The 23,781-nt window shown below is 44.6% G+C and overlaps 2 protein-coding genes across 3 annotated transcripts in view; one reads left to right on the forward strand and one right to left on the reverse strand.

Moving 5' to 3' along the window:
- Positions 1 to 23,781, forward strand: part of kon (chondroitin sulfate proteoglycan 4-like protein) — a 133,089-nt gene that overhangs the window by 102,903 nt on the left and 6,405 nt on the right. Inside the window, exons 5-9 of the mRNA XM_076365014.1 lie at positions 2,707 to 2,923; positions 14,139 to 14,733; positions 17,100 to 17,354; positions 20,432 to 20,629; positions 23,346 to 23,547. Of these exons, the coding sequence (XP_076221129.1) occupies positions 2,707 to 2,923; positions 14,139 to 14,733; positions 17,100 to 17,354; positions 20,432 to 20,629; positions 23,346 to 23,547 (1,467 nt within the window). The remainder of the gene's footprint in view (positions 1 to 2,706; positions 2,924 to 14,138; positions 14,734 to 17,099; positions 17,355 to 20,431; positions 20,630 to 23,345; positions 23,548 to 23,781) is intronic.
- On the reverse strand, positions 9,977 to 23,405 carry LOC143174273 (uncharacterized). 2 transcript variants are annotated; one of them, XM_076365017.1, is made up of 4 exons: positions 23,276 to 23,405; positions 16,884 to 17,585; positions 10,330 to 10,572; positions 9,977 to 10,239 (listed from the first exon to the last, which is right to left on the reverse strand). In XM_076365017.1, the coding sequence occupies exons 2-4, from the start codon at positions 17,027 to 17,029 to the stop codon at positions 10,215 to 10,217; spliced, it is 414 nt and encodes a 137-aa protein (XP_076221132.1). In that variant the 5' UTR covers positions 17,030 to 17,585; positions 23,276 to 23,405; the 3' UTR covers positions 9,977 to 10,214. The 2 variants fall into 2 exon arrangements, with proteins under 2 accessions (XP_076221132.1, XP_076221133.1); XM_076365018.1 differs by lacking the exon at positions 23,276 to 23,405 and adding an exon at positions 18,241 to 18,321.

A 23,781-nucleotide genomic window follows, 5' to 3' on the forward strand; every position in this document is an offset into this window, starting at 1 on the left:
GTGCTCGAAGGTTGCAAGGATATCTTCTAGAATAATCGGAAGCTGACTTCGATCGTACGAGGATAGGTACTAGCGCGTCTTCGTCCTGCAGCTGAAAAGTTTGCATATAAGGTTCTCAGCTAATTACAGTCTCGAAGCTGAAGACCTCGACTATCGCAAGTTATTCAGTTATCTCTCAGAGCCGAAGACTTCTCGCTCGATCACAGATACCGTTATATCATCTCGAAGTTAAAAAGTTCGACAAGATAATCGCACAAGTAAATCGTCTGCCAGCTAATCCCATCAAGCTCCACGCAACCTGAAACCCGCGCAATCGCTCAATCTTCCATAATCAGATAATCGACACCTAATCTTCAATCGATCCTCTAAAACCTCGCCACTCGATCCCGACACATCAAAACCCCCGCAACCCCTAGCATCCCCCGCTCCCCGGCGCCAACTCGAAACTCTCGCCCGAAAGCCGAGCACCGGGCTCCCCTAATCAACTCGCGGAACTTATCAAGAAGACAATCCGGCGAATAATAAAACCGGCCGACGGATACACCTTAATCGGCGGTGCCGCGGGACGACTGCCGTTGTTAATTGGATGAAGCAGCCCGGAATTTCAGAACGAAGATCCCCGGTCGACTGCCGAGTTCCGGGCGAGTTGGAACCGGAGGAATAGGAATAATAATAAAGGAATTTAAGTTGGCCGGCACATCATCGCCGCCAGAGAGAGAGAGAGAGAGAGAGAGAGAGAGAGGGGGGACCCGCTAACTACGCCGGATCCAATCAGATAAATGAACCCGCCCGCCCGCCCCCGCGGGCAGGGATTCGATAGCCTACTTTGCTCGTTGGCAGCCCCCAAAACTGAGATTATCTGGCCATCAACCCCGGTGCGGTTTGCAACTGACGCTTTCATTACAGCTACGCGGACGGCGCCCGGACGGGGACCGTTGCCAAAGTGCGCCAACTCCCGCGGGATCGCCGGCTAAGGATCGTCCGTCCGGTCATCGGGCTTTTAATATCCGCCGCTTCGTTATTTGCCCGCGCGCGAGGAGCTGCGCGGAGTCGAAGGAAATTGCGAGCCGGCGCGGACGCGCGTCGGGTAACGGCCGCCGTCGAATAAAACCATTTATGGTATTGTTCGCGGATCAATGATTATCCCGCGATTTTCCTCTTCCGCCGACCCCCGCTCGTCCCCGTCGTTAGCCCGCGCCTCTCCGAGGCGACTCCGAGTTCGAAAGCCTCCGATAAAATCCAATAAAATCGCGTCGCGAACGCCGCGGGAAGAATGGTTTCGATTGAAAAGTTGCTGCGCCACTGCGATAAGGAACGAAAGCGAGTCTCCGGCGTCGCGTTGTTGCTCGGGAGCCGTTGCTGTAATTAGAAGTGCTCCGCGAAACGTCTGCGTTGTAATTGAAGCCTTCTCGGCTGCTTAACCCTCTAACCGCGAGCGACGCGCAGTCCACGTGGCTGGAATTTTTTAAAATTCTAACGCCGCTGGGAGAGTACCGTATCTTGCAGCGTATAGTGGACTCGTTTTCTTTGTGAATTACTTTTGCCTACCTTCCGCGTTTCGTTGTAGGCTTTCTTGTTAGGAATCAGTGCGAACTATTAAACCTCTGCGTTTGGGAGAGGAAGAGCGGAGAAGGCTGGGGTGTTAAGCCTTTGGCGAGGTGTTCGTGTTTCGGAGAATAGTCGCAAATAGATGATCTAATTACTCGAACAAGAGATCAGCACGTAGTCTTGTATCATTTAACCAAGTGATATATGATTTAGCTTCGTCTACTCGAGGTTCTGCATATTTCTAAGAATCTCCGCTCACAGAGGATTAATAAAGATTGAGTACCATAATACAAACTTCTTTAACCCCTTGCGTTTAACCACTCGTGAAGATTTTCAACGTGATTCAACAAATATATATTACTCCGTTCATTCGAATTCAAATTCCTCTGTAACCTATTATATTTGAAAGGAAGTATAGGCATATGCTTCGAATTTTTCTCTTTTTCCAATTTATTAATGACAAAGTAGCCGTATCGATCAGAGTTGAGAAAGAAGTCATAGACCAAGGGGTTAACCTACCGAAACTTTAACACTAGAACTACCGAGCACTTAATACGATTGATATGTAATCTCTATAAAAATCTACTGTTACAATTTTTGAGTACTATGATGAATATCCATAGAAACTGGAAATAATCTATTGTTCCAATTATTTTCAGTTTCTCTGGATATTCATAGTACTCAAGTGAAACTATTTCCAAAATCATTTCAAATATTCAATGCTTTTAAGGTATCAGTAACTGCGAAACAAATCGAAACCAGTCATTTTACTGGTACGGTAGTTCTAGTGTTAAGAAACCATGCTGCAGACCTACAATCTACCCGACAATCCACAATCGGAAAATGCGAATTCCAAACACAAAACGAAAACTCCCAATTTCGAGTTCAATCGTTTATTCTAAATACCTCACGCGGTACGTAGAATTATCACGGTTCGTCTACATCGGAGCTTTCCTAACAGAATACTCCCCGCGAAGCAGGCACGTGAGGAACGACCCGTGGAAAGGTCACGGCTGCACGGCGCCCGTATCCAAGAAAGACGGCTTCGTAGATTCTTCGGACCGCCCGTCGAATTCCTCGAGCCCCGGCGGCGGAGGGCGAGGATTCGGGGTGCGCCTCGAGAAATATTCGTGACACGGAATCCCGAAATGTTCGCAGGGCACACGGACTACTTGAGGGGCTGCATGGCGGACATAATCTACAACGGCGCCAGGGTAATAGAGTACGCGAAGTCGAGGAAGGGCCAGTCGGAGGCGACTGCAGTGACTTGGGGCTGCTCGCCGGAATTCGACGCGACGAGGAGCACGGAAGTCAGCTTCGTCGAGGACGGCGCGTTCACGGCGATCCCGAGGCCAATTCCACGCTCCGGATCAAGGTACGTACGCGCTAATAGTCAACGCGGTTACGAATGTTCACGGTTTCTCCGCTGTGAACTTGTTTCATTGGATTACGATCACGTACGGTTTAACCCTTTGCACTCGGAAGTTTTTTACTAGAAATATTTGAAATACTTTTTTACTGAGAAACTTCCGAGTGCAAAGGGTTAATGTTGAACTTTGTATAACGCCTCTGTACGAGAAATACTGGAATAAAATAGCTTTGCTCCTTAATATACTTGCGTTTTCCCTTCGAGTTAGTTTCAAAGAATATCGTCTTCGCTTCGTTAAAAAATGTTAAACATTTCTAGTGAGAAATTTCTTCTGCGAAATTAGTACTGAACTCTAGACTTAGAATCCGTCGATTTGACGGGTATTAACCCTTTGCACTCGGAAGTTTTTTACTAGAAATATTTGAATAGTTTCTGATGAGATAAAGACGATATTTTGTGAATCTAACTCGAAGAGAAATCACATGTACGTTGAGGAACAAAGATATTGTATTTCGTTATTTCTCAAATTGATGCATTGTACGGAGTATAATATTAAATATCAAATTTTAGAGTTTTACTGTGTGAAATCAAGTGGTGAGTGAGAGTCACCTCTCGAGTGCAATTTCCGTGGCAGTTTGGATTGAGTACTATAAGTGATTAACAATTAAAGTGATTAAAACGCTAGATTTGGAATCAGTCGATTTGACGGGTATTAACTCTTTGTTCTCCAAAGGTGACTCTCAGTCACCACTCGATTGGTGCATCAAAATTGTAAAATTTCGTATTTAACGTTAAGTCTTGAGTAATCTGATGCGTGAAATGTGGAAATAAAATACCATTGTTTCCCTTATTCTGCGAATAGATTCCTCGTTAAGTTAGTTTTAAAAAAATGTCATTTATATCTCATAAAAATGAATTGAATTGCAAAGGGTTAACCCTTAACGCAGCAATGCCGCCATATAAGCACGGTAGTTGTTTTTACTGGGTCCGATGCCTTGTAGGTGGCGGTAGAAGTTATTTTATTATTCTCATCACTGTTATTGCTGTGATATTTATAATTAACGCGTTAAGTATTGTGCTAGGTAACCACTGTGAATTTCGTTGCGCTTGTTATCTAATACGGTGTATTTTCGAGGTAAACTTGAAATACTTCCGGTCTATTAAGGGATACGTTTAACTTTGCTTGGTAATAATTTAAGTCGATTTTGATGCTATTGTGGAAATGCAGTTTGTAATGATCTATTCTTGATACACTGATTTCTGTGATATGAATATGTAGCTTCTAGGAACGATGGAGTAAAGTGTAGAATAATGTTAATACTGATTGACAGTAGCTGTAATATTGTTAATAATTGCAGTGGACGTTTTGCTGGTGGTTATAACGTTGTAAAAAATTATGTCAGAAATAATTGAAGTACCGCAAGAAACTCGAATGTCCGTTTTATGGAACAACATCCTCAATCTGTTCCGCGAATCATTGAACTATTATCAATTCTTATCACCTGACTACAATTCTGCGTTCCGTGACTGTTATTTTCGATTCTACGTCGATTGTAATTCAGTGCCACGCTGTAATAACCGACACAAAATCGAAAATAACACTTACAGATCACACAGGGCCAACACAGAACCGACGGAGAACCTACGTTGGAAGCAGTACAGATCCAAAACGGTCCGCCGATAACAGTCACGCTTAGTTCTTCGGGTCTCATAACCGTCGTTCCAGAAACCGAGGCCATTATCATAACTGCGTCCAATCCCTGCCTGAAGCAGCCTTTCACCGATACAAATTACGCGAGCCCTCGGCACGGAAAAACGACCTGAGCCAGCGGAATTCCCACGAAATTCCCTTAAACCCTTCCTTAACCGTGTTAATTGGCCGTGGAACCGCGGCAGGCTGATAATAGAAAGAAAATCGATCGACCGTGGATTGCCGATTCCCGAGTAAAATTTATTAACACGTTCACTGCCACTGGAATTTCCAGCGCTTCGTATAACAATACAAAAATGGTAAATAACTATTAACACGTTCCGTGCTGGATCATTTTTCTAAGACTTTCTTCAGGCCACGCTTTCGCAATTAAATAAAATTAACTAAACGCAGTGTACATGATATTAACCCTCTGTGAGCCGAATTTTCGTTCATTCATTCAATGGTTTCAATACTTTCATCAGACGAATATATTTTCTAACTTTCAAGTTACAATGACGTTGAACTGTCACGCCTGAAATACGTATAAAAGTTGAAGTTAACTGATTACTTAATTTTATTCCCCATTTCACCGTACAAAATGAAATAAATCGGCAAGCTGCCAATAAATTGATATGCGACTTCAAAGTTACATGGGCCTACAGAGGGTTAAGATGCCTATATTTAACTCCACAATAAATTTTTAAAAAGTTCTTCATTTTCCAATGAGAATTCATTTTCTGACACGTTGTTAATAATTCGGTATCATAGTACTCGTATTACACTGCTGGCTAGCTGCTCGCGTTAACTATATTTATTCGACATCCGTTTTGTTAACATAAATGTTCTTCGGTAATTTCGAAGCCCCGGTCATCGGTGACCCACGGCAGTCAACGCGTTGGAACAACGCGCGAACAGGTTCGACGCGAGCGCCATTGCCGAATCCTGCGCCACGGTCCGTCCGCCATAGTTACGCTCGATGAATTGAAGGAAATTGTAGCGCGGGCGCGACGGAACGAAAGTTTCGCTGCCTTCCGGTCGGTTGTTAATGAAACAGTATTTAACGGGATACACGCGGCGGACGGGACTCGCATACGAATCGCGAGGAATTGAATTCGACGACAGCCGCCGGGTTTCGTTATTGTTTCCGGTCCCGGCCCGCCAGCCGGGAATAATTGTTTTCTGCCCGCCCGTTCTTTGAGGGTAAGATTTGTTCGCCGTACATGTTCCGTGTTCGTGACGATAATAATTATTTTTCTGTTCCGACAGGACCACGTTATCGAATCTGATGCGTTTCGTTTGTTCCTCGAGCTCTTTCGGAAACTTGCGCAACGACGAAAACCGCAGACTCTAATTTAAAAACTGAATTTGATTTACATTCAGAGTCGACTGTACCGAAGTGCTAATTTCTCGGAGCTCGCGTATGCGGCGACCTAAATCTAGAATCAATGTGCAATGGGTGCATCGCGTAAAGTTCATACTTCTGAGCACAAGGAATTTCATTGCTGAGCAACTTGTTAACTCGTAACGAACTCACTGCCGAAAACCCTGCCGATCGAGTAGTTATTGACCTTATTGAACTTATTTCATCAGAGAATCCAACGACATTCAAAAGAAAACATTTTGTTTCTCAAAAAGACAACTTCCATACGTGCTAACCTCAAAACCGTAATCCCGATTCCCCTAAGACCATCCCTTCCCGTCTCACAATTACCGAGACGCCCGTGCGGATGAGTTTATCATGAACTGCATCGGATCGATGCCTGGAGAGCGGTCCGCCGCGTCTTTCAATATTTATTCGATACAGGGCTCGGGCGACGCTTCGCGGTTACGCTCGTCGAACGTCATTAATCTCGCAAACATCGTTTTTCCTTCGTGCCGCGAAGAAGATAAGCTACGCGATAGGCGGTCGGAAAGGGGGTGTAGGCGGCGGAACGGGCGGAAGGGTTCACCATTATGATTCCCGTCGAACGTCCATCCTCCGGCTCGGAAGTCTTTGTTATTCTGAAAAGTGGGATCAAAGTGCCGCCCCGTCGAGGACGTAACGAGAGCTCGTTGCAACCATTAGCGGAACGTCTACCGTCGTAACGCGATTACGGTTGTTGTTCGGAGCTTTTCGTGCCCGCTTTAACGACGCTCCCGCGGGATATCGCCGTTCGGGAACTCCGCGAGCGCGTTCCCCGTCGCCGCTTAAGAACCGGCCGCCCTTTCGCTCGGTAAGGACCTCCTTGTGAATACAAACCGATACGAGGGGTCGAGGATCCGCCGTACAAACTACTCCGCGTTGTTCGCGGGAAGAGGCGGGGTGAGGGGCGTCTCTCGCTGAGGATTTTCTTCGTGATCCTACAAGGGAACCTTCTCAGCGCACGCCGATTTTAACCCTTAACAGAGAGTATATACATGCACGCCGTATAACGTCTAACGCAGTGAAATTGCAATGCAGAGACAATTGCAGTGAAAAATAGCGTTTGTTGTACGAAAAGCATTAAGATTTTGGACGTTTCGTGTATTCGGATTTTGCGTGCATCGTGTGAAACGTTGCACTTGAGAAGAAAGGATAAACAGCGATTGAATGTTGTTCCGTAATTCCATTCCATATAATCAACCACTTCATACTATCGCATTAAACGAGGAATAAAACAATTTGCTGCCAATCATCGGTTAATCAAATGCCTGAATATCATATCCTTACGATTCAATATACTGATTACATATTTAAAATATCCATTATGCGTTAAACTGTACGATCGTCGGTGCACAGATACGCATTAGAGAATTTGATATTCACCAAACAAACGATTCAATAATTCCCATATTAATCCACTTATCGATGGAATTCGCTCGCCTCATAACACGGCTCCCTTGAAAACATTCCCTTGTACGAACTTTGCAAACATTCCGCCATCTTCGGTAATTTTCCCCGGAAAAAAAGGATCCTCTCCGACGCGAAGCACGAAAAACCTAGAGCCACTGCGTCCGACAAAATGGCGGATCGCTGTTTTCGTGTTTCTCCGGCTATCGATGCCTTGAACGTGTTAAATATTCGAAATGATTTTATAAAGTTTGAAGAATGGATTGAAGCAACCGACAATATTGGCCCAAACGGTCGCTAGGATTTTTATACGGGTTACGTGTTAACTATATTAAACGCTCGGTAGTTCTAACGGTAAGTCCGGCTCGACGGCCGCTTTTCAACCGATTTTAATTGGCAGCTTTTTCGGTGCAGCATGAAAAATCCGGCGTGGCAGCGGGGAATGAAAAGGAAAATAGAATCGGCGACGATGCTCGTATTATCCGAACTAATTGGAACGTGATATTGTGCCGCGGAAACGATACGGAACACTTTTGGCGAGAAATCTCGACGGCGGCGGTGACAATGAATTCGCGAACAATGGCCGGGATCAACGATTCGCGCGGCCCGATAATTATGTCGCCGGGGTGGGATGGAGGGGCGGCCGAGGTGAGGAAATATCGTCGATTATCAATAATAATTAATTACGATTAATCGCGTTTAATGGTAAATACAGCGGGGAACCGGTCCCGCGATATAGTGTTTGGGAAATCGAGCAAGTTGCGCAGCGATTATTGTATAATTAACTGTTATCAGAGACGCATTACCGCTGATTATATTATTACTGGTCTTTTATTCTACGCGTACGATACCCTATATAAGTGCATATAGATTTTCCACTTCAAATTCACCCTCTTGCAAATCAGATTCACCAATCTGAATTTACTAATTGCATAATCGAAAATATAGAATATGCATATGCATTTACTATATGCTATAAAATCCATCATCATTATATAATATTACCTATAACATTACTACTATTATTTACTCCTAACATAACCAGCTGAATACACAATTTTTCTATATAAAACTGTAAAAGCACATTCAACGCTCGAATCTCAAATGAATATTACCGGACTGATATTTTGATGTCCTTAATACCATCGATATTCTATATTTATCGTGTATTACACAATAATATCGATAACGACTGTCGCGCAGCATTGTCACGTATCGTTTAACAAAATCCGGGACGTACACCTGTTTTCGTTCCGACCAGGTAAATCGGTGAAATGGACCGCTGCGCGCCGCTTTGAAAACGGCGTCGGTATAATTGCGGCTTGGCCGTGCGGGAAATCGATGTGGAATGAAGGGTAACACACCCCTCGGGCCGAAAGTTGAGCGTTACGGCCACGCCATTAATTATGGCGACGCCGCGGTTGTGTACTTTCGAAACTGTAATAATCGCGGGGCGCGGCGGAATTACTTTTCATAATTGTTGGGGTGGGAGGAGGGGGTGGGGTGGGTGCGGCGCAACGAACGCGACCCGGTTCCCGCGAGCACTGTAAACCCCGTTATCCGGCTCCGGATAACGAGACGGAGTTTCCTCGCTCGCCGAAGCGTCGCGGAGAGGCTACCGCCGCGGTCCCTCGGAATCCTTTGTCTTTCGGAAATTAAAAGCCACCACCATCGCCAACCCCCCTGCCCCTGAACAGCCCGCCGCGATTCTTAATTCGAGGCGGGCTTCAGACAGTAAACTGTACGGTACCTGTTGCGCTGGTCAGGAACGGCGTCGGAACAATGCTAGCCTCATCGTCCGCTTTGACTCAGTGTTTGCGTACCGTTTCGAAAATCATTGCTGTCCAGGGTAAACAACTTCCATTCGAGAAAGGAACCGGTTGATGGAAGCAGCTCGTGATTGTACGGGAATGGGTGTTGTCCAGTGTTCTCGATGGGGTGGAAGTGTACATTGTGGCGAACGTTTGGTTTTCATTTTCGAGATGGCGGTTGAAATATGTTTGTCTCTAGGACCGGTTTACACCTGAATGGCGAAGATGCGAATGAACTAGAGAGAATGTACGGTTATTTAACAATAGATTTACGGACACTGTTCTACACTTTAGCGTTCCTAGAAGACTATGTTTATATAGATTGTAGAAATTAGCATCCGTCGAACTCGACTGAAACTCTTGCTAAATAATATTCGAAAAAAGTAGTGTAATTAACGGGTTCCGTAAGTCTAAAGTGAATGTGTACAGATTGTGATACAGTAATTTGTCGAGCTTAATATTGTGAGTTTAATCATTGTATATTCCCTCATCTTTGAATGTCTAATCAACAGAAAGATGTATCAAGATAAAACAACCCTTAGAATTCGCAATTACCAAACTCGCAATATTAAACCCTTGCACTCCAGAGGCGCCTCTAAGACACCAAATGATTTGACACAGCAAAACTGTAAACTCTGGTATTTAATATTAAACCTTGTATGCATCGAGGTACGAAATATTGAAAATAGTTCTCTTCCTCGACGCACGTGAGATTTCTTAATTCAATCTAAGAAAATGTTGTCTGTATCTCGTTAGAAAATATTGAATATTTCCGGTGAAAAACTCCTGGAGTGCAAGGGGTTAAAGTGTATAAATTACTGTATTATATTCAGACTCGACTGCTTCGTTCGTGAGACATTTTTACAAATATTTCAAAAGCTACACGGTCAATGTGCTTCAACCCCATTGAAATCGTCGGACGGCGCCCTTTTCCCTATAATCATCGAGCTCTCTCCGTCGACGTCACAGTCTTTCATCAAAGATTTAGACCCATTCGCCGACCAGCCACCTAGAACGTAAACAAGGCGTTAATCGCGATCGGTCCTACAGGGCAACGCAATTTCCGTCGCTGACCCGACCGACCCCCCCTTCCACTTACGTCGTTTGGAACTTCGACGAGGCGGCCATTAATCCGGCGTGTTTTCGCGGCAGTTTTTCACCGCATTTGCGCCTGGGACCTCGACCGTTACGTCTAATTACATGGTCGACCGGGAACTCCGCGCTTTTTCTTACCCGGAAATCCGGGACCATAGAGGTTTTCCGGGACCTCGTTAGGGTATGATTCATGACGGGATGCTGGCCAGTCACGAGCCTTTTGTACCTCTGACAGCTGACCCTGAAACTGCAATTATCGGTGTTACAACGAGGCTTTGATGAGACTTAATCGCTACAATGTCAGAATTCTCGCGGGAATTAGTGATAAATAGACTGCACTTCGATGCATCCATGAGAGACTTCGAAATACGCAATTACTAAAAATTCATGGAAAAACATATAAAACATTCAATAATCCCTTTCATAACATTGCTTAGGGAACACCATGTTCTACATACGTTTTACCAAAAAATAAATCAATTTAACACGTTGAACGCCGCGCGATTTCACAGAGGAAAATACACAGAATGGAAAAAAATATATTAAATCATTCGATCGAATTACGTTATTACTACTCCACGTTCATCTAGCTGAATGTCACTGTATTATGTAGCGTTATTTGTAATATAGAAATTTTTTCATATAATCATCGTTTCATTGAGTGAACTATAGTAATTCGATTTGGTCGGGTGTCACCGGTGACCTCCATGGCATTCAACGTGTTAATTAAATTCTATTTTCAAGCTTATATTACTTATATTATTCGTAGTACTTCTGTTCTAATTATCTCGAAAATTTCAATCCGCACGAACATCTAATGAATCGTTGAACCATTGATCTTGCAGCTTTTAATCAAAAGTATTTCATAAACCACCAATCTCCGAACAAAAGATAATCCAAGTTCGCCGCATGTTTCATTGACACACGAAACGCCGATGACTGAAGGTGAATAAAACAGTCATGACAAAAGCAGAGAAACTGTAGGAATTGTCCAGTTTAAACTCCGATTATCGGTTCCCCATGGATGGATTCGCGTTTCCACATAATCGACGCGCTTCGAATGTACAATGTGTACATACATTGTGCCCGGTGAAATGTCATTCGGCGATAATTAGAAGTTATTATTTTCAGCGCGCACGGGAGGGACACGTGTATTAGGGGATCGAAAATCCGTGTACTTGCCGCACGGTTAATTACGCGTTTCAATATCCGCGCGCTCGCTCGTTAACGGACTCGCGTTCGAACTTTTTGCGGCACATATATAATACGCGGGCAACCGTATATTAAACGCAGACACGCTCGGGGAAACAAGACACGTATTCCCGATTATCGACACCAATCGCTTACCCAGCCCTCGCCCCGTCGGCATCGATAACAATTTTCGTCGCGCGATTGTTTATCTGTTTTTTTTTGTGTTTCCGTGCAAGTCTTGTTACCGGAAAATGTAAACACGCCGACCGATCCGTGTCCGAGCGGAAGATTGATCAACGAACTTCGATCGCGAGGAAGCAGATTTATCGTCGTCACCTTCGATCTCGAACAAACGTGTTCAAGGACCAGCGTTCACGTACTACGAATTAACACTAACACTACCGAGCAATTAGAATGACAGTTCCAATTCTTTATCAATATTAAAACACGTTCCTTGAGATTCAAGAATTTTGCAAATACGAATTTAATAGAATCTCTCGCAAAAACGCCTAATTTAAATACACGCAAAATAAAAGCTCCGAGGGTCGATTCGACCCGTCCGGCAGTTTCGGTGTTAAGTGCGGTAATTAAGAAGATACGATTACGATTAATATAATGGGGTATCATTCGGCTAACAATTAGAGCACGGACGCTTACGTACATCCGCGAATTTAATTAGCCGATAGCTACAACGACATTAAACGGAACGTCGCTTGATATAACAGGAATTTAATCGTGACAATGAAACTTTGTCGCGTTACTATGGACAGAGGTCACAGGAAACATCGAATCGTTCCGTGAATCGATTAATACGATGAATGATAAGCTCTCGGATAAATGAGTATCAACAGTCGACAAGAGCGAATAGGATAGTCACCCCGGAATTTACAGTTCCCAGGTTTTTGTGTGTAAAATAAAGATACTCGGTGTTTCACAAGCGCCGCTTACCGTCGAGCGGATGAACAAGGCGACGAAAAATGGATTCGCCGGAGCGCAACGGAATGACAAAAAGAAGATCGCGCGATCGATCAACTAAACCCGTAACCCCGTGAATCGGTTCGCTCGCGCGTCCCCGTAGCCGCGGCACACGGTAACCCTCCCATCAATCCGATACACGCATAAACATCGGCAACGAGCCGACAATAAAACACGTATCCGGGCTTACGTGCCGGCGCCGACGCGTTTAACGCGGCTAAATCAATTTGGAGTCACGTTTCGCGCGTAACAGCCACGAACTTTGCCGCTCCGCGGCGAGCGGCGGGGGCGGCGAAAGATGCAAACGGCCAGGTAATTCGAGCCGAACAGTTAAGAAACTCCGAATTCCGCTAACGCTCCGTTAACGGTTTAACGGGTCCATTCATAGGATAGTCGCGACCCGGCGAAGAAGTCAACTGCGAAATTCTAACTCGATCGCGAATACCCCGGCGGCGTTGTTACAGAGTTTTAACGTTACTCCCTAATACCCGGCACCCGGCAGCCCCTCGTCCCGTCCGGTGAACACGGACCGAGCCGGCTCTTCCCCTGGCGCCGCCGATGCAAAAGGGGGTAACAAGTTGGCTAACAAGGGAAACGCCGGGGCGACGTCATCGATTTTTCAACGGCGAGTCGCGATTCGTATTGGTTACACAACGCTGGGGAAGCTTAACCCTTAATGGAACGGAAGTGTTTCGAGTTTACCCACCGGCGAAACATACCGTGACACAGATAACAAGCGGAAAGAAATTCGTAGAGGCGACCTGGCACAATACTTGACGCGTCGATTGTAGGTATTATAATAACGTAGCGTCTGTGCACGAAATTGACTATTTGTATAAGGAAAATTGAAAGTTTCCAATGTAGCTAAGTAGTTTCTGCTATACAAGATGATTTTTATTTGAAACGTCAACATTTTCTGCACATGACCTTCCCCTATTTATAGAACCTTCAAACTACAAGATATCCATTGTCAAAAAGAGACTTCGTAACATCCTATAACAAAACTATAACCACCATGTGTTCAGCTCTATACCTTACAACTTTTATCCAAAGTCCAGTATATAAATTGTCAGCAATAAATGACCTTCCTCTATTTATATAACCTTCACACCAAAACGCAAGATATTCATTGTCAAAAAGAAACTTCGTAACATCCTATAACAAAAGTATAACCACCGTGTGTTCAGCTCTATACCTTGCAACTTCTATCTGAAGTCATATATCAAAATTGTATGCAAATCAATGACCTTACTCTATTAATATAACCTTCAAACCGAAGGGCAAGACATCCATTGTCAAAAAGGAACTTCGTAGCATCCTACAACATAACTATAATCGCCATGTGTTCAGCTCTATACCTAGCAACTTCTATCTAAAGTCCAGTATATAAATTGTCTGCAAATGACCTTCCTCTATTTATATAACCTTCAAACCGAAGGGCAAGACATCCATTGTCAAAAAGGAACTTCGTAGCATCCTACAACATAACTATAACCACCATGTGTTCAGCTCTATACTTTACAACTTCTATCTAAAGTATTTTTTCTATCGCTGATACTGTCTAAGTTATCGAGGTCTGTCCAGAGAACGGCCGTCCGGCTACGTCGTCCTTCCAATTTTCACCCCCAACCCCGTCGTGTGTCGCAGATGGGAGTTCGAGTTGAAGACGGCCGCCACGAGCGGGCTGCTGCTCTACAACACCGGGCAATCGTCGTACGCCGATTACCTCGGGATCGAGTTGTTCGAGGGTAAAATACGTCTGCTGATGAACAAAGGGAACGGGCCGACGGAGTTGATACACGGCGCGCCGGTCGCCGACGGCAAGTGGCACCGGGTGCTCGTCGATTTCAACCCGAGCGGAATCGGGATCACGGTGGACCGCCAGGAGAAAACGATCAGCCTGCCGTCGGGCGGCAATCGTTACCTGGACTTGGCGGACACCCTCTACATCGGCGGCACCGAGCTGAACAAACGCGCCAGAGCGTTGGGCAAGGGCCTGAAGTCCGGCGATCTGAGCTACAAGGGTTGCTTGCGGAACATGCAGCTGGACAACAAGGAGCTGGGCCTGCCGGACGTGAAGATCAGCCAGGGGATCGTGGTCGGCTGTGTTTGGGGGTTCCCGTGCGTCGAGGAGGAGCCCTGCGTCGCCGGCGCCGTTTGCTCCCAGCTGGGTGTCACCTCGTTCAAGTGCGACTGCGATCAACCGTCGTGCACCAAGCCGAACTACGCCGAGGATTACAAGGCAAATATTGAACGATCGCTCTGGCCCCCGAGCCTCTGCAGTTCGCGGCTCCGCTCGAGAGTCCTGTCCGCGGGAGGCCTGCGAATGGATAAGGGAACGGGGTTAACAGATTTTCCAAGAAGATTCTCGAGACGTAAACTAATTGGCTCTGATACGCCTAGATCCGGAAAGCAGTCGCGATACGAGTATTTACAGTTTGGAGTTTCTTGGGAAACTTCAGTTCCTAAGCGTGTCTCGGGGTTCTATCGAGGAACGAGTTAACCTCTGATTTATTTCTCGACTGTGATCGATATGCCTATTCTACTGTTAATAATTTCTGGGACAATTGAAACGTTGCGGGTATATTCTGTTTTCTGTGAAGTAATAATGGCTGACGGGAGGATAATATTTCATTCGCATCCGAAAGAGTCCAGCGATGTTTGAGTCGTCGGAACAAGCGGTTAAGTCTAGGAAGGAAAAATTGAAATTAATGGTCTGCCTTCTGAAATGATTCTGCGACGTAGGATCTGTGGAACGAAGGGCTTTCTGACCGAGAAGAAATCCTTTAACATTGACTACCACCTGAATAATGGTAACAATGTTTAATGTAATCTTGAGCATTCGTTTTCTTAGTGACGTGTCGAAGTTTTATTGGATCCATGAGATATAAGTAGTGTAATCGTTAAGAATCTTCACTCTTTAGTTTCTTTATAAGAAAATTGTTTTTGCATGGGAGTTTTGATGAGTGACTTACTAGTTAAAGTAATAACTAAAAATATTATTCCTTCCATCGAAACTTAGATCAGAATACATCGAGAAATCGACTTAACCGCATTTTTCGATATGACTCATTTGTGCTTGTCCTGAATCTAGAATCCTATTCAAAATCATCATAAGAATGATTACTGATTCGGCAATCCCAAAATCTCGAAGAAACTATTTCGGTAAGAATATCCGTGGTCCAGACAGTCGAGTTTAGCTTCTGCATGTTTCACGATCCTCGAGCCTCGGGAAATAAATTAATTGGCAATTGAGAAATTCCTGGATATTGAGATACCGCATGATCGAGGGGGACACGATCACGACTCTGCAGCTCCCGCGGGCAAACTTCGATCGGTTGGACCAGCTTCGTGTCGCAGCCAGGGCCGAAAAGTCTCTCCCCGTGCTCTCCACGGAAGTTCGCCGACCAGTTTCGCTCTGTTCCCGGGCAACTTGGCTAAACTGCTACCCGTTTCATTTAACAACTTTCCGTCATACTTCGGTCTATTTATTTATTCGCGTATCGCTGCGCTGAACCGGGAAACCGGCAGACTTTTCGGCCAGCCGGGCGCAGAGGCCGGAGGGAGACACCTGAGACCTGGAGCTGGAATGTCCAACCCCGCTTTTAACGACACGTCGTGATTTCTAAAGGAAAAAGTTACTTCAAAGCAGCTGGTATCGCGAGAAAAGGAACTTTCCGTCGGAGTCCGATATTTTGAAATTTAGTGGTGTGCCGATGAAATAATGGAACTATGCGGAAAGTATCCTTAGTTATCCTTAAAAGAAATTGCAACGTTCGATCGGTTAGCTGCGAGAAACGTGCGTCTAAATTTGGTGTACAGCCTCTATAATAATTATTTACATTCTTGTTATTCGTGAAATCTACGAATGCAGTTCTCGACGAAATTGCAATTTGAACAACAAACACTGGTAACACGAAACATCATTCATCGCCAATCTCAGCTAACCGGTTAACACACTGACAACCGCTAACACTAGAACTACCGAAAACAGTCTTTCTAAAACTTACTAAATATAAACATGAATTCATTAGAATTCCAATTGGCCTGTACTCCAGTCTACATATCACTAAGTCAGCTTTAATCATTCCTTAAACAAGCGTCTGTACCTTAACACTTAGGCAAACGACTGAAAAGAACATAACTACAACCTCTCCCATTATCTTCAACTGCACTCTTACAATTAATATGATTAAAACCTTTGTTTCATAAAAACAAGAACTATATTTGATGAGTTGCAAATAATCCCACTTCAAGACTTACTAAACAACCACAGCAAAAAGTAGACAGACTAAAAGGCAATACGTTGCTAAGTGAAAAGTGGGAGATCTCTTTCGGTTCGCTAAGTGTTAACAATCACTGTAAAAGAACTTAGGAATTGGTGATTTCTACCCGGTGGTTCTAGCGTTAACATCCCCAATCCTCGCGTAACTTCCTTCTTCGTAACCGATGTGAGACGATTGTCCAACCGGTTCCCGGTTATAACCGGGAAGATTACATTGCCGTCCCGAAACGGAGCTATATCCGTGCATCAGCATCCCCTTCTGCCAGAGAGCCTCGCAGCCCAGCGTCCCTCGCTCACAGATTTTCGGTCTGGGAATTCCGCAGGTTCACTCGAAGGCGAATTTACCCGTGGACCTGGAGATACTCTCGGTGAGCCCGGTGCTCGTGTCCGAGGGTGAGCACGTGCTGGTGACGAGCGATAACATTGCCATGGTATTAGACATCGCTAAATATGGGGTGGAAGAGGACGGCGTTATCTTCACCGTGGTTACACCGCCCACGTATGGCACCCTGGCCCTGGACCTCCTAACGACCAGGACAGAGCACTCCTTCACTCTCCAAGACATTAATCGAGATAAGGTAATACCCATCCGCCGAAACACATGCTGCCCGCCGAATTCACGACACCGGCCCCCGGCCGGAATAAAATTACGAGGGTGCCCTGCGGCCGCGTCACGGCTATCTCGCATCGAACAATGGCTAATGATCGTCGCCGCTAACTAATCATCCACGAGGGCGTCGTCGAGTTTTCCTTCCCTTCCGAGCGTGAACCTTCTGCACTGGTGAGGTTGGCTCTTGTTGCTCGTTGATCTGATAAAGTAGAATGGCAAAGTTTAATATTTGAAATACTTTAAATATTAGATATTACATCTGTCCAAATATTAAATTTTATTAATGGACTTACGGACGTAAATCGATTTATTCTACGCTTTGTTCTATTGGCTCTAGAACGTGTTTATTTATAGAAATCGCGAAGATTGTAGCTAACGTTCGAGTATTAGAATATATAGAATATATATTTTAAATATTAAATATTACATCCGTCTAAATACTAAATTTCATTAATGGACTTACGGACGTTTATTCTACGCTTTGTTCTATTGGCTCTAGAACATGTTTATTTATAGAAATCGCGAGAATTGTAGCTTTAACATTCGAGTATTAGAATATATATAATCGAGTATAAGAATATATAGAATATATATTTTAAATATTAAATATTACATCCGTCTAAATATTAAATTTCATTAATGGACTTACGGACGTTTATTCTACGCTTTGTTCTATTGGCTCTAGAACATGTTTATTTATAGAAATCGCGAGAATTGTAGCTTGAAAATTCGAGTATTGGAATATATATAATCGAATGAAAATCTAGCTACTGAATAATACTGAAAACATTTAACATCAAGTAGACGGGTGTATCCGGTGCTAATCGATTAAACGTCCAAAGTAGTAAACTCACGAGCGCAAAGGATTGAAACGCAAGAACCTCTTCTATTACCGAGTCATCCCTAAGTCGACTTCGCGACGCACAGCCTAAAACACAAGTCAATTCGAGTTACAATAAATCCCCTCGCGGAGTTCGTACAAAGTAATAAAATCCAATCACGTCGGCAGTCCTAACGAACCGCGCATTCGACAAACACGCGTAGGCTGACTAACGTCGCCTTCCACGATCGTCCGGATCGCACAAGAGAAAATAGAGGAGAAAAGGGAAGGTCGCGCGGTCCTCCACTCCGTCACAGGACCAACGAGCTATAGATAGTCCCTCCGCCCGAGGAACTAACTTTAGAACCGTGGGGGGCCGCGCGCGTCTTGTCGCCGGGACTCACGGTTGTCTGTTCCTCTTCCACTTGCACTCAATTTATCCAGCGACGGTGCTCTATTTATAAACGCCACCACCGCTCATTAATGGTTTTTCGTGGGTTTACGTCGTCCCGGGACCGCCGTATCCATTAAACGCTTGCTTCGCCTCCGAGGTTCGTTTCTTTCTCCCACCGCCGCCACTCTTCCTTCTTCCACCCCTGTTTTCCTTGCAAGTTTTTCCGAGACCTCCCACCCCTGACGAAAATCCCGTCGAAGCGAGCACCCCGTCGATTCGGTATGCTAATCGTCGATTTATAAGCTCGCCTCAATTAATTTTAATTACGGCGGACACCGGCGGCCGGGGATCAGTGAATTTAACGCGGGCAATGATTCACCGGCAGCCGTGGCTCGCCGGAGACGCAAAGGGAATTTTTAAAACCGGCCCGGCTTTAAAAACGCGGGAGATACGAGGCGACCGCGGCGCGGCGCGGCGCGGCGCGGCGTGTCAAAGAATTTATTAGTTCGTTAAGCGTGGAAAAAAGGGAGGGAATTTCGATCGCGTGCGCGCCCTACGGCTCGTAAATAAACCGTCGCACGGGAAGGAGTAAATCTCGGGGCAACTTTGAGGCTCGCCCGTGCGACCGCCATGTTTCATCTCGATCCCGCGGCTTCATAAAGTCGCGGCGGGACAAATATTGCCGCGGGACGGACGCGAGCGCGGTGCCGTTTGACGGGGAGCTGCTCGAAATTCGGTTTCTCGTGTGTGCGACGGATTTTTAGTGGTAACGCGTTGAATGTCGGATTTCTTTGCTCTGGATATGTAAACTCGAGGCGGTTGTCGTGTAACTGAACGCTCGACTCGTGGACTAGAAATTAACCCGGTCGGGTGCCGTAATGGCGACTACTTCAAAGCTGTGAATGAATAATTTAATTGTTCAAATAACGAAGATGGACTAACAAATCTCGAGAGTAACATCACCGTATTAGATTGTATAATGCAGGTACACGATCTCAGAGAATAATCGGAAAAATAATAAAGATGGTCTAACTCTCGAGAGTAACATCACCGTATTAGATTCTATAATGCAGTTACACGATCTCAGAAAAATCGGAAAAATAACAAAGATGGACTAACAAATCTCAAAAATAATATCACCGTATAAGATTCTATAACGCAACTACACTATCTCATAGAAAAATCGGAAAAAATAACAAAGATGGACTAACAAATCTCGAGAGTAACATCATCGTATTAGACTCTATAATGCAATTACAAGATGTCAGAGAAAAATCGGAAAAAATAACAAAGATGGACTAACAAATCTCGAGAGTAACATCATCGTATTAGACTCTATAATGCAGGTACACGATCTCAGAGAATAATCGGAAAAATAACAAAGATGGTCTAACTCTCGAGAGTAACATCATCCTATCGGATTCGATAATACAATTGTAGGATCTCGGCGAAAAATCAAAATTCCCACGGAAGCCAACCCGGGAATAACATTTGCACCCGCGACGCTGGATTCTACGTGTTGAACGCGGATGTATTGTATTATTCCTGATAATATATTCGAATCCAGCGGCCGCAGGAGCACAGGAATAACAAGTCTCGAGGAAACCTTGTGAAATTACGAATTTCGGCCAGCTTCTCCTGAAACGGTGGCACCGCGCGTCGCCTCCGTAGCCGTCGGCGCTGTCTCCTTCGTTCGAGTCGCGTTCCAAGGGACGTAACCGCGTTCAAGAGTCGCGTGCACCTTCAACGGCATCCATATTCATAAGTCCCGCGGAACATTGTTTACCGGCGTTGCGCATTGTCTCATTATTACGATGAAATCCGGCGACAGATACAGTACATGCACGACGGCAGCGAAACCACGGAGGACAGCATGGTCCTGGAGGTGACACTGGTGGCTGGCGCCGGTTACACGTTGCCCGGCTATCTCCAAGGGCGGCTAAGGTTCCCGCTGCACGTCAACGTTACACCCGTTAATGATCCGCCGCTGCTCGAGATACCGACCGCCAAAGTGCTGCGACTGGCTCAGGTAAGATGCCTGCGATACGGTCGCTGTTTAACGCTAGAACTGCCTGGCAAGTGGAGACGTATCTCAGATTTCTCCTTTCGCGATTTTTTCGAGAAATTGATTGGCAGTTTGACGATAGATTCACAGAAGTCAGTTTGATGGATATTGAATTTTTGAAGCATTAGTAATAATTCAAGTCGGTTTTTGATTTGTGCAGTTATGTGAATGTGTATGGCAATACTCTGGTTTTGAAGCTACAATTTTCTAGATTTATAGAGACGAACCAGATTTCTAAGAACAATAAATCTAAAATCAATTGAAATCTTAATAAATGCATGTTTCTAATTTGCACGAGAAGTGTTAGTTCCAGTGTTAAGATAATTATTGATTTAAGGTAGGCTGCGTTGAAAATCCGAGCTCTTAAAAGATAGATAGTTAACTATTCTTGTATTATTTGGTACACGCGAGAGACACGTATTCCCTGTATGTATCGCTAAGTCGTCCACCCCTTTGCTACTCGTGAAATATGTAGCAACGAACCATTGTCATCGGCAAACTCGGAATAATCGAGCAGAAACCGCAATTTCTCCGTAAAATCTCGTGTGCTTTCGTCGCGATAACATAATTCAGTGCTGTTTCGGAGTCGGTCATTATCCGAATCGTTCCGGATAAATATTTATCTATGATAATCAGCCAAATAAATTGTTGTCGGTCGGAAATACTTCATTCAGTCAACAAGCGCTATTTGCAGCGGAATAACGCGTATAATTCGCAACGAGTGTCCACTTGTTTGGAATACATTCGCCGGATATATTGCCCGAACGCTTTTCCTCCGTATTAGTGGAAAGATTATTTACTGGTGTATTGGTAATTAATTCACCGGTGACTAATAAGTTCTCGCATTGAATGTTTGAAGAAAAGATTAACCCCTTGCCCTGTGATTTAATTTTCAACTGAGATCGATCCGACAACCTTGTCACTAATAATTTATCGAGAAGAGATAAAAATTCTATGCATATCTCACGTCTGTGTTTGCTCTAGCATATAATAATTGATAACAGAAGATTAATAATTCATTTGAATTCAATGCCACTGAGTAGTATTTATGTTTGGTAAATTCTATTTAAAATCTTCACGAGTCTCAAGTTGTAAGACAAGGGGTTAATAATATAACCAAGACATTGAACCTTCAATTCATCCACCAATTCATCCCTAAGACACCATTGCCATTTTTTTCTAACAGCAATTCAAAGAAACTGAGCAGTATTTATGTTTGGTAAATTCTATTTAAAATCTTCACGAGTCTCACAAGTTGTAAGACAAGGGGTTAATAATGTAACTAAGATATTGAACCTTCAATTCATCCACCAATACATCCCTAAGACACCATTGCCATTTTCTTCCAACAGCAATTCAAAGAAACTGAGTAGTATTTATCTTTGGTAAATTCTATTTAAAATATTCACGAGTCTCAAGTTGTAAGACAAGGGGTTAACAATATACAACAAAGATACTGAACCTTCAATTCATCCATCAATTCATCCCTAAGACACCATCGCCATTTCTTCCAACAGCAAATAACCACAACGAAAGCCCTATTGAGAATAGACGTCCAAAAGAATATCGCGCGATCAGCTGACAATTAATTCCTCGGACCGCAGTACCGAAGTCCGCACAACTTTCTCGACCGCAAACGATATTCTACCTCGGGTATTTTTAGGCTGAACGGATGACGAGTGCCAGTCAGCCTGACTTGTCCGCGCGTTAACGTAATTGCCGCGAATTGATCGACGCGAGGCGTGACCAGCCGCGGTAAATCAATTAATCGCGAATCGAAGAGGTCGCGGTCCGTCCCCCCTTCCCCTCGCCGGCGCGCGTTCCCCGCGGAAGACGGGGATAACGGCCCGGCCGGGTCGTAGGCGGAATCGATTTAAGTCGTTGCTTGAAACGTTGCCCTTAATTAACCACTTAAGCCGGCAGCAATCTTCTTAAATGAAATAATTCTTGCGTCGACCGGTAAAACTGAGCTTTAACCCTTTCGGAGTTCGAGGCACCGGAGAAGATCAAGTTCGCTCCGCTGCCCGTCGGTTGTACAGGGTGTCGGAGAATTAACCCTTTGCACTCGAGAGGCGCCTCTCAGTCGCCATTTGATTTGACCCGTGTAAACGATAATATTTAGAATTCAATATCAAATTTTTATATAATGCATCAACACGTGGAACATCGAAATAAAATTCTGTTACTTAATTTATGCAAGGTATTTCTTAATGCATATTTGTTGAGAAAAATATTCTCGAGTGCAAAGAGCTAACGTGGCAAACTTGGATCGACACAAGAAAAATGTTGTGCAACGTAAAATGAGAATTTCTAATGATTTTGGCAAGAATCGATGGCTTGAACGATATTGCATAATAAACTCGTGTATCACCTTTTGTTCATAATAGCGTATTAAAGCAGGAAACGACCCGTGCTTGTGGAACGCTTTTTTTCTTAACCGAGGCTATATATACCGACAGACTTCACTTTAAATCTGGGACACCGTGTATAATTTAAACTCGCTGCGAAGAGTCCTCCGTCCGCGTTCAATTTTTCACGAGCCATCGAATAATCATTTGACTCTCAGCCCCGGCTCGGGGCGTATCAAGGTGTCCAATAATTGATAATTACCGGGACTTTAGTTCTGCACGAAGAGTGACGCGTTTCGGGGGCGTAATCTGTAGCGCTCGATCATTCCCAGGGGACGAGGAAGATCCTGACGAAGGAGCTGTTCTGGGCGGTCGACGCCGACACGCCGTCGGACATGCTGGTGTACACCGTGCTGCGCACCGACGCGGACGCCGGCTACGTCGAGAGGGTGACTTATCCGTCCCGGCAAATCGACAGTTTCACCCAGGCCGAGTTGATGCAGGGGTTAATCGCATACGTGCATCGTGGGAACGGTAACGTTATCTCGTTCAATCTGAAACCGTCGAAACAGCATGTAATTTTCGACTGAATTTTTAAACCGAGCATACCCTATATCGAGATTTACGATGAGCTTAATTTTAAAGCTTCATGAAACTTTAATCCCCGGCGAGCGAGGATTTTTGAAAGCATTATAAATCTTTTCCACAAGAGGTTAAATTGAATATTAAATTAACCATTAAAACATAATTAACTCCGAATCGTTGATT

The sequence above is a fragment of the Nomia melanderi genome, chromosome 2 (genome assembly GCF_051020985.1).
Source record: "Nomia melanderi isolate GNS246 chromosome 2, iyNomMela1, whole genome shotgun sequence".
Classification (NCBI taxonomy): Eukaryota; Metazoa; Arthropoda; class Insecta; order Hymenoptera; family Halictidae; genus Nomia; species Nomia melanderi.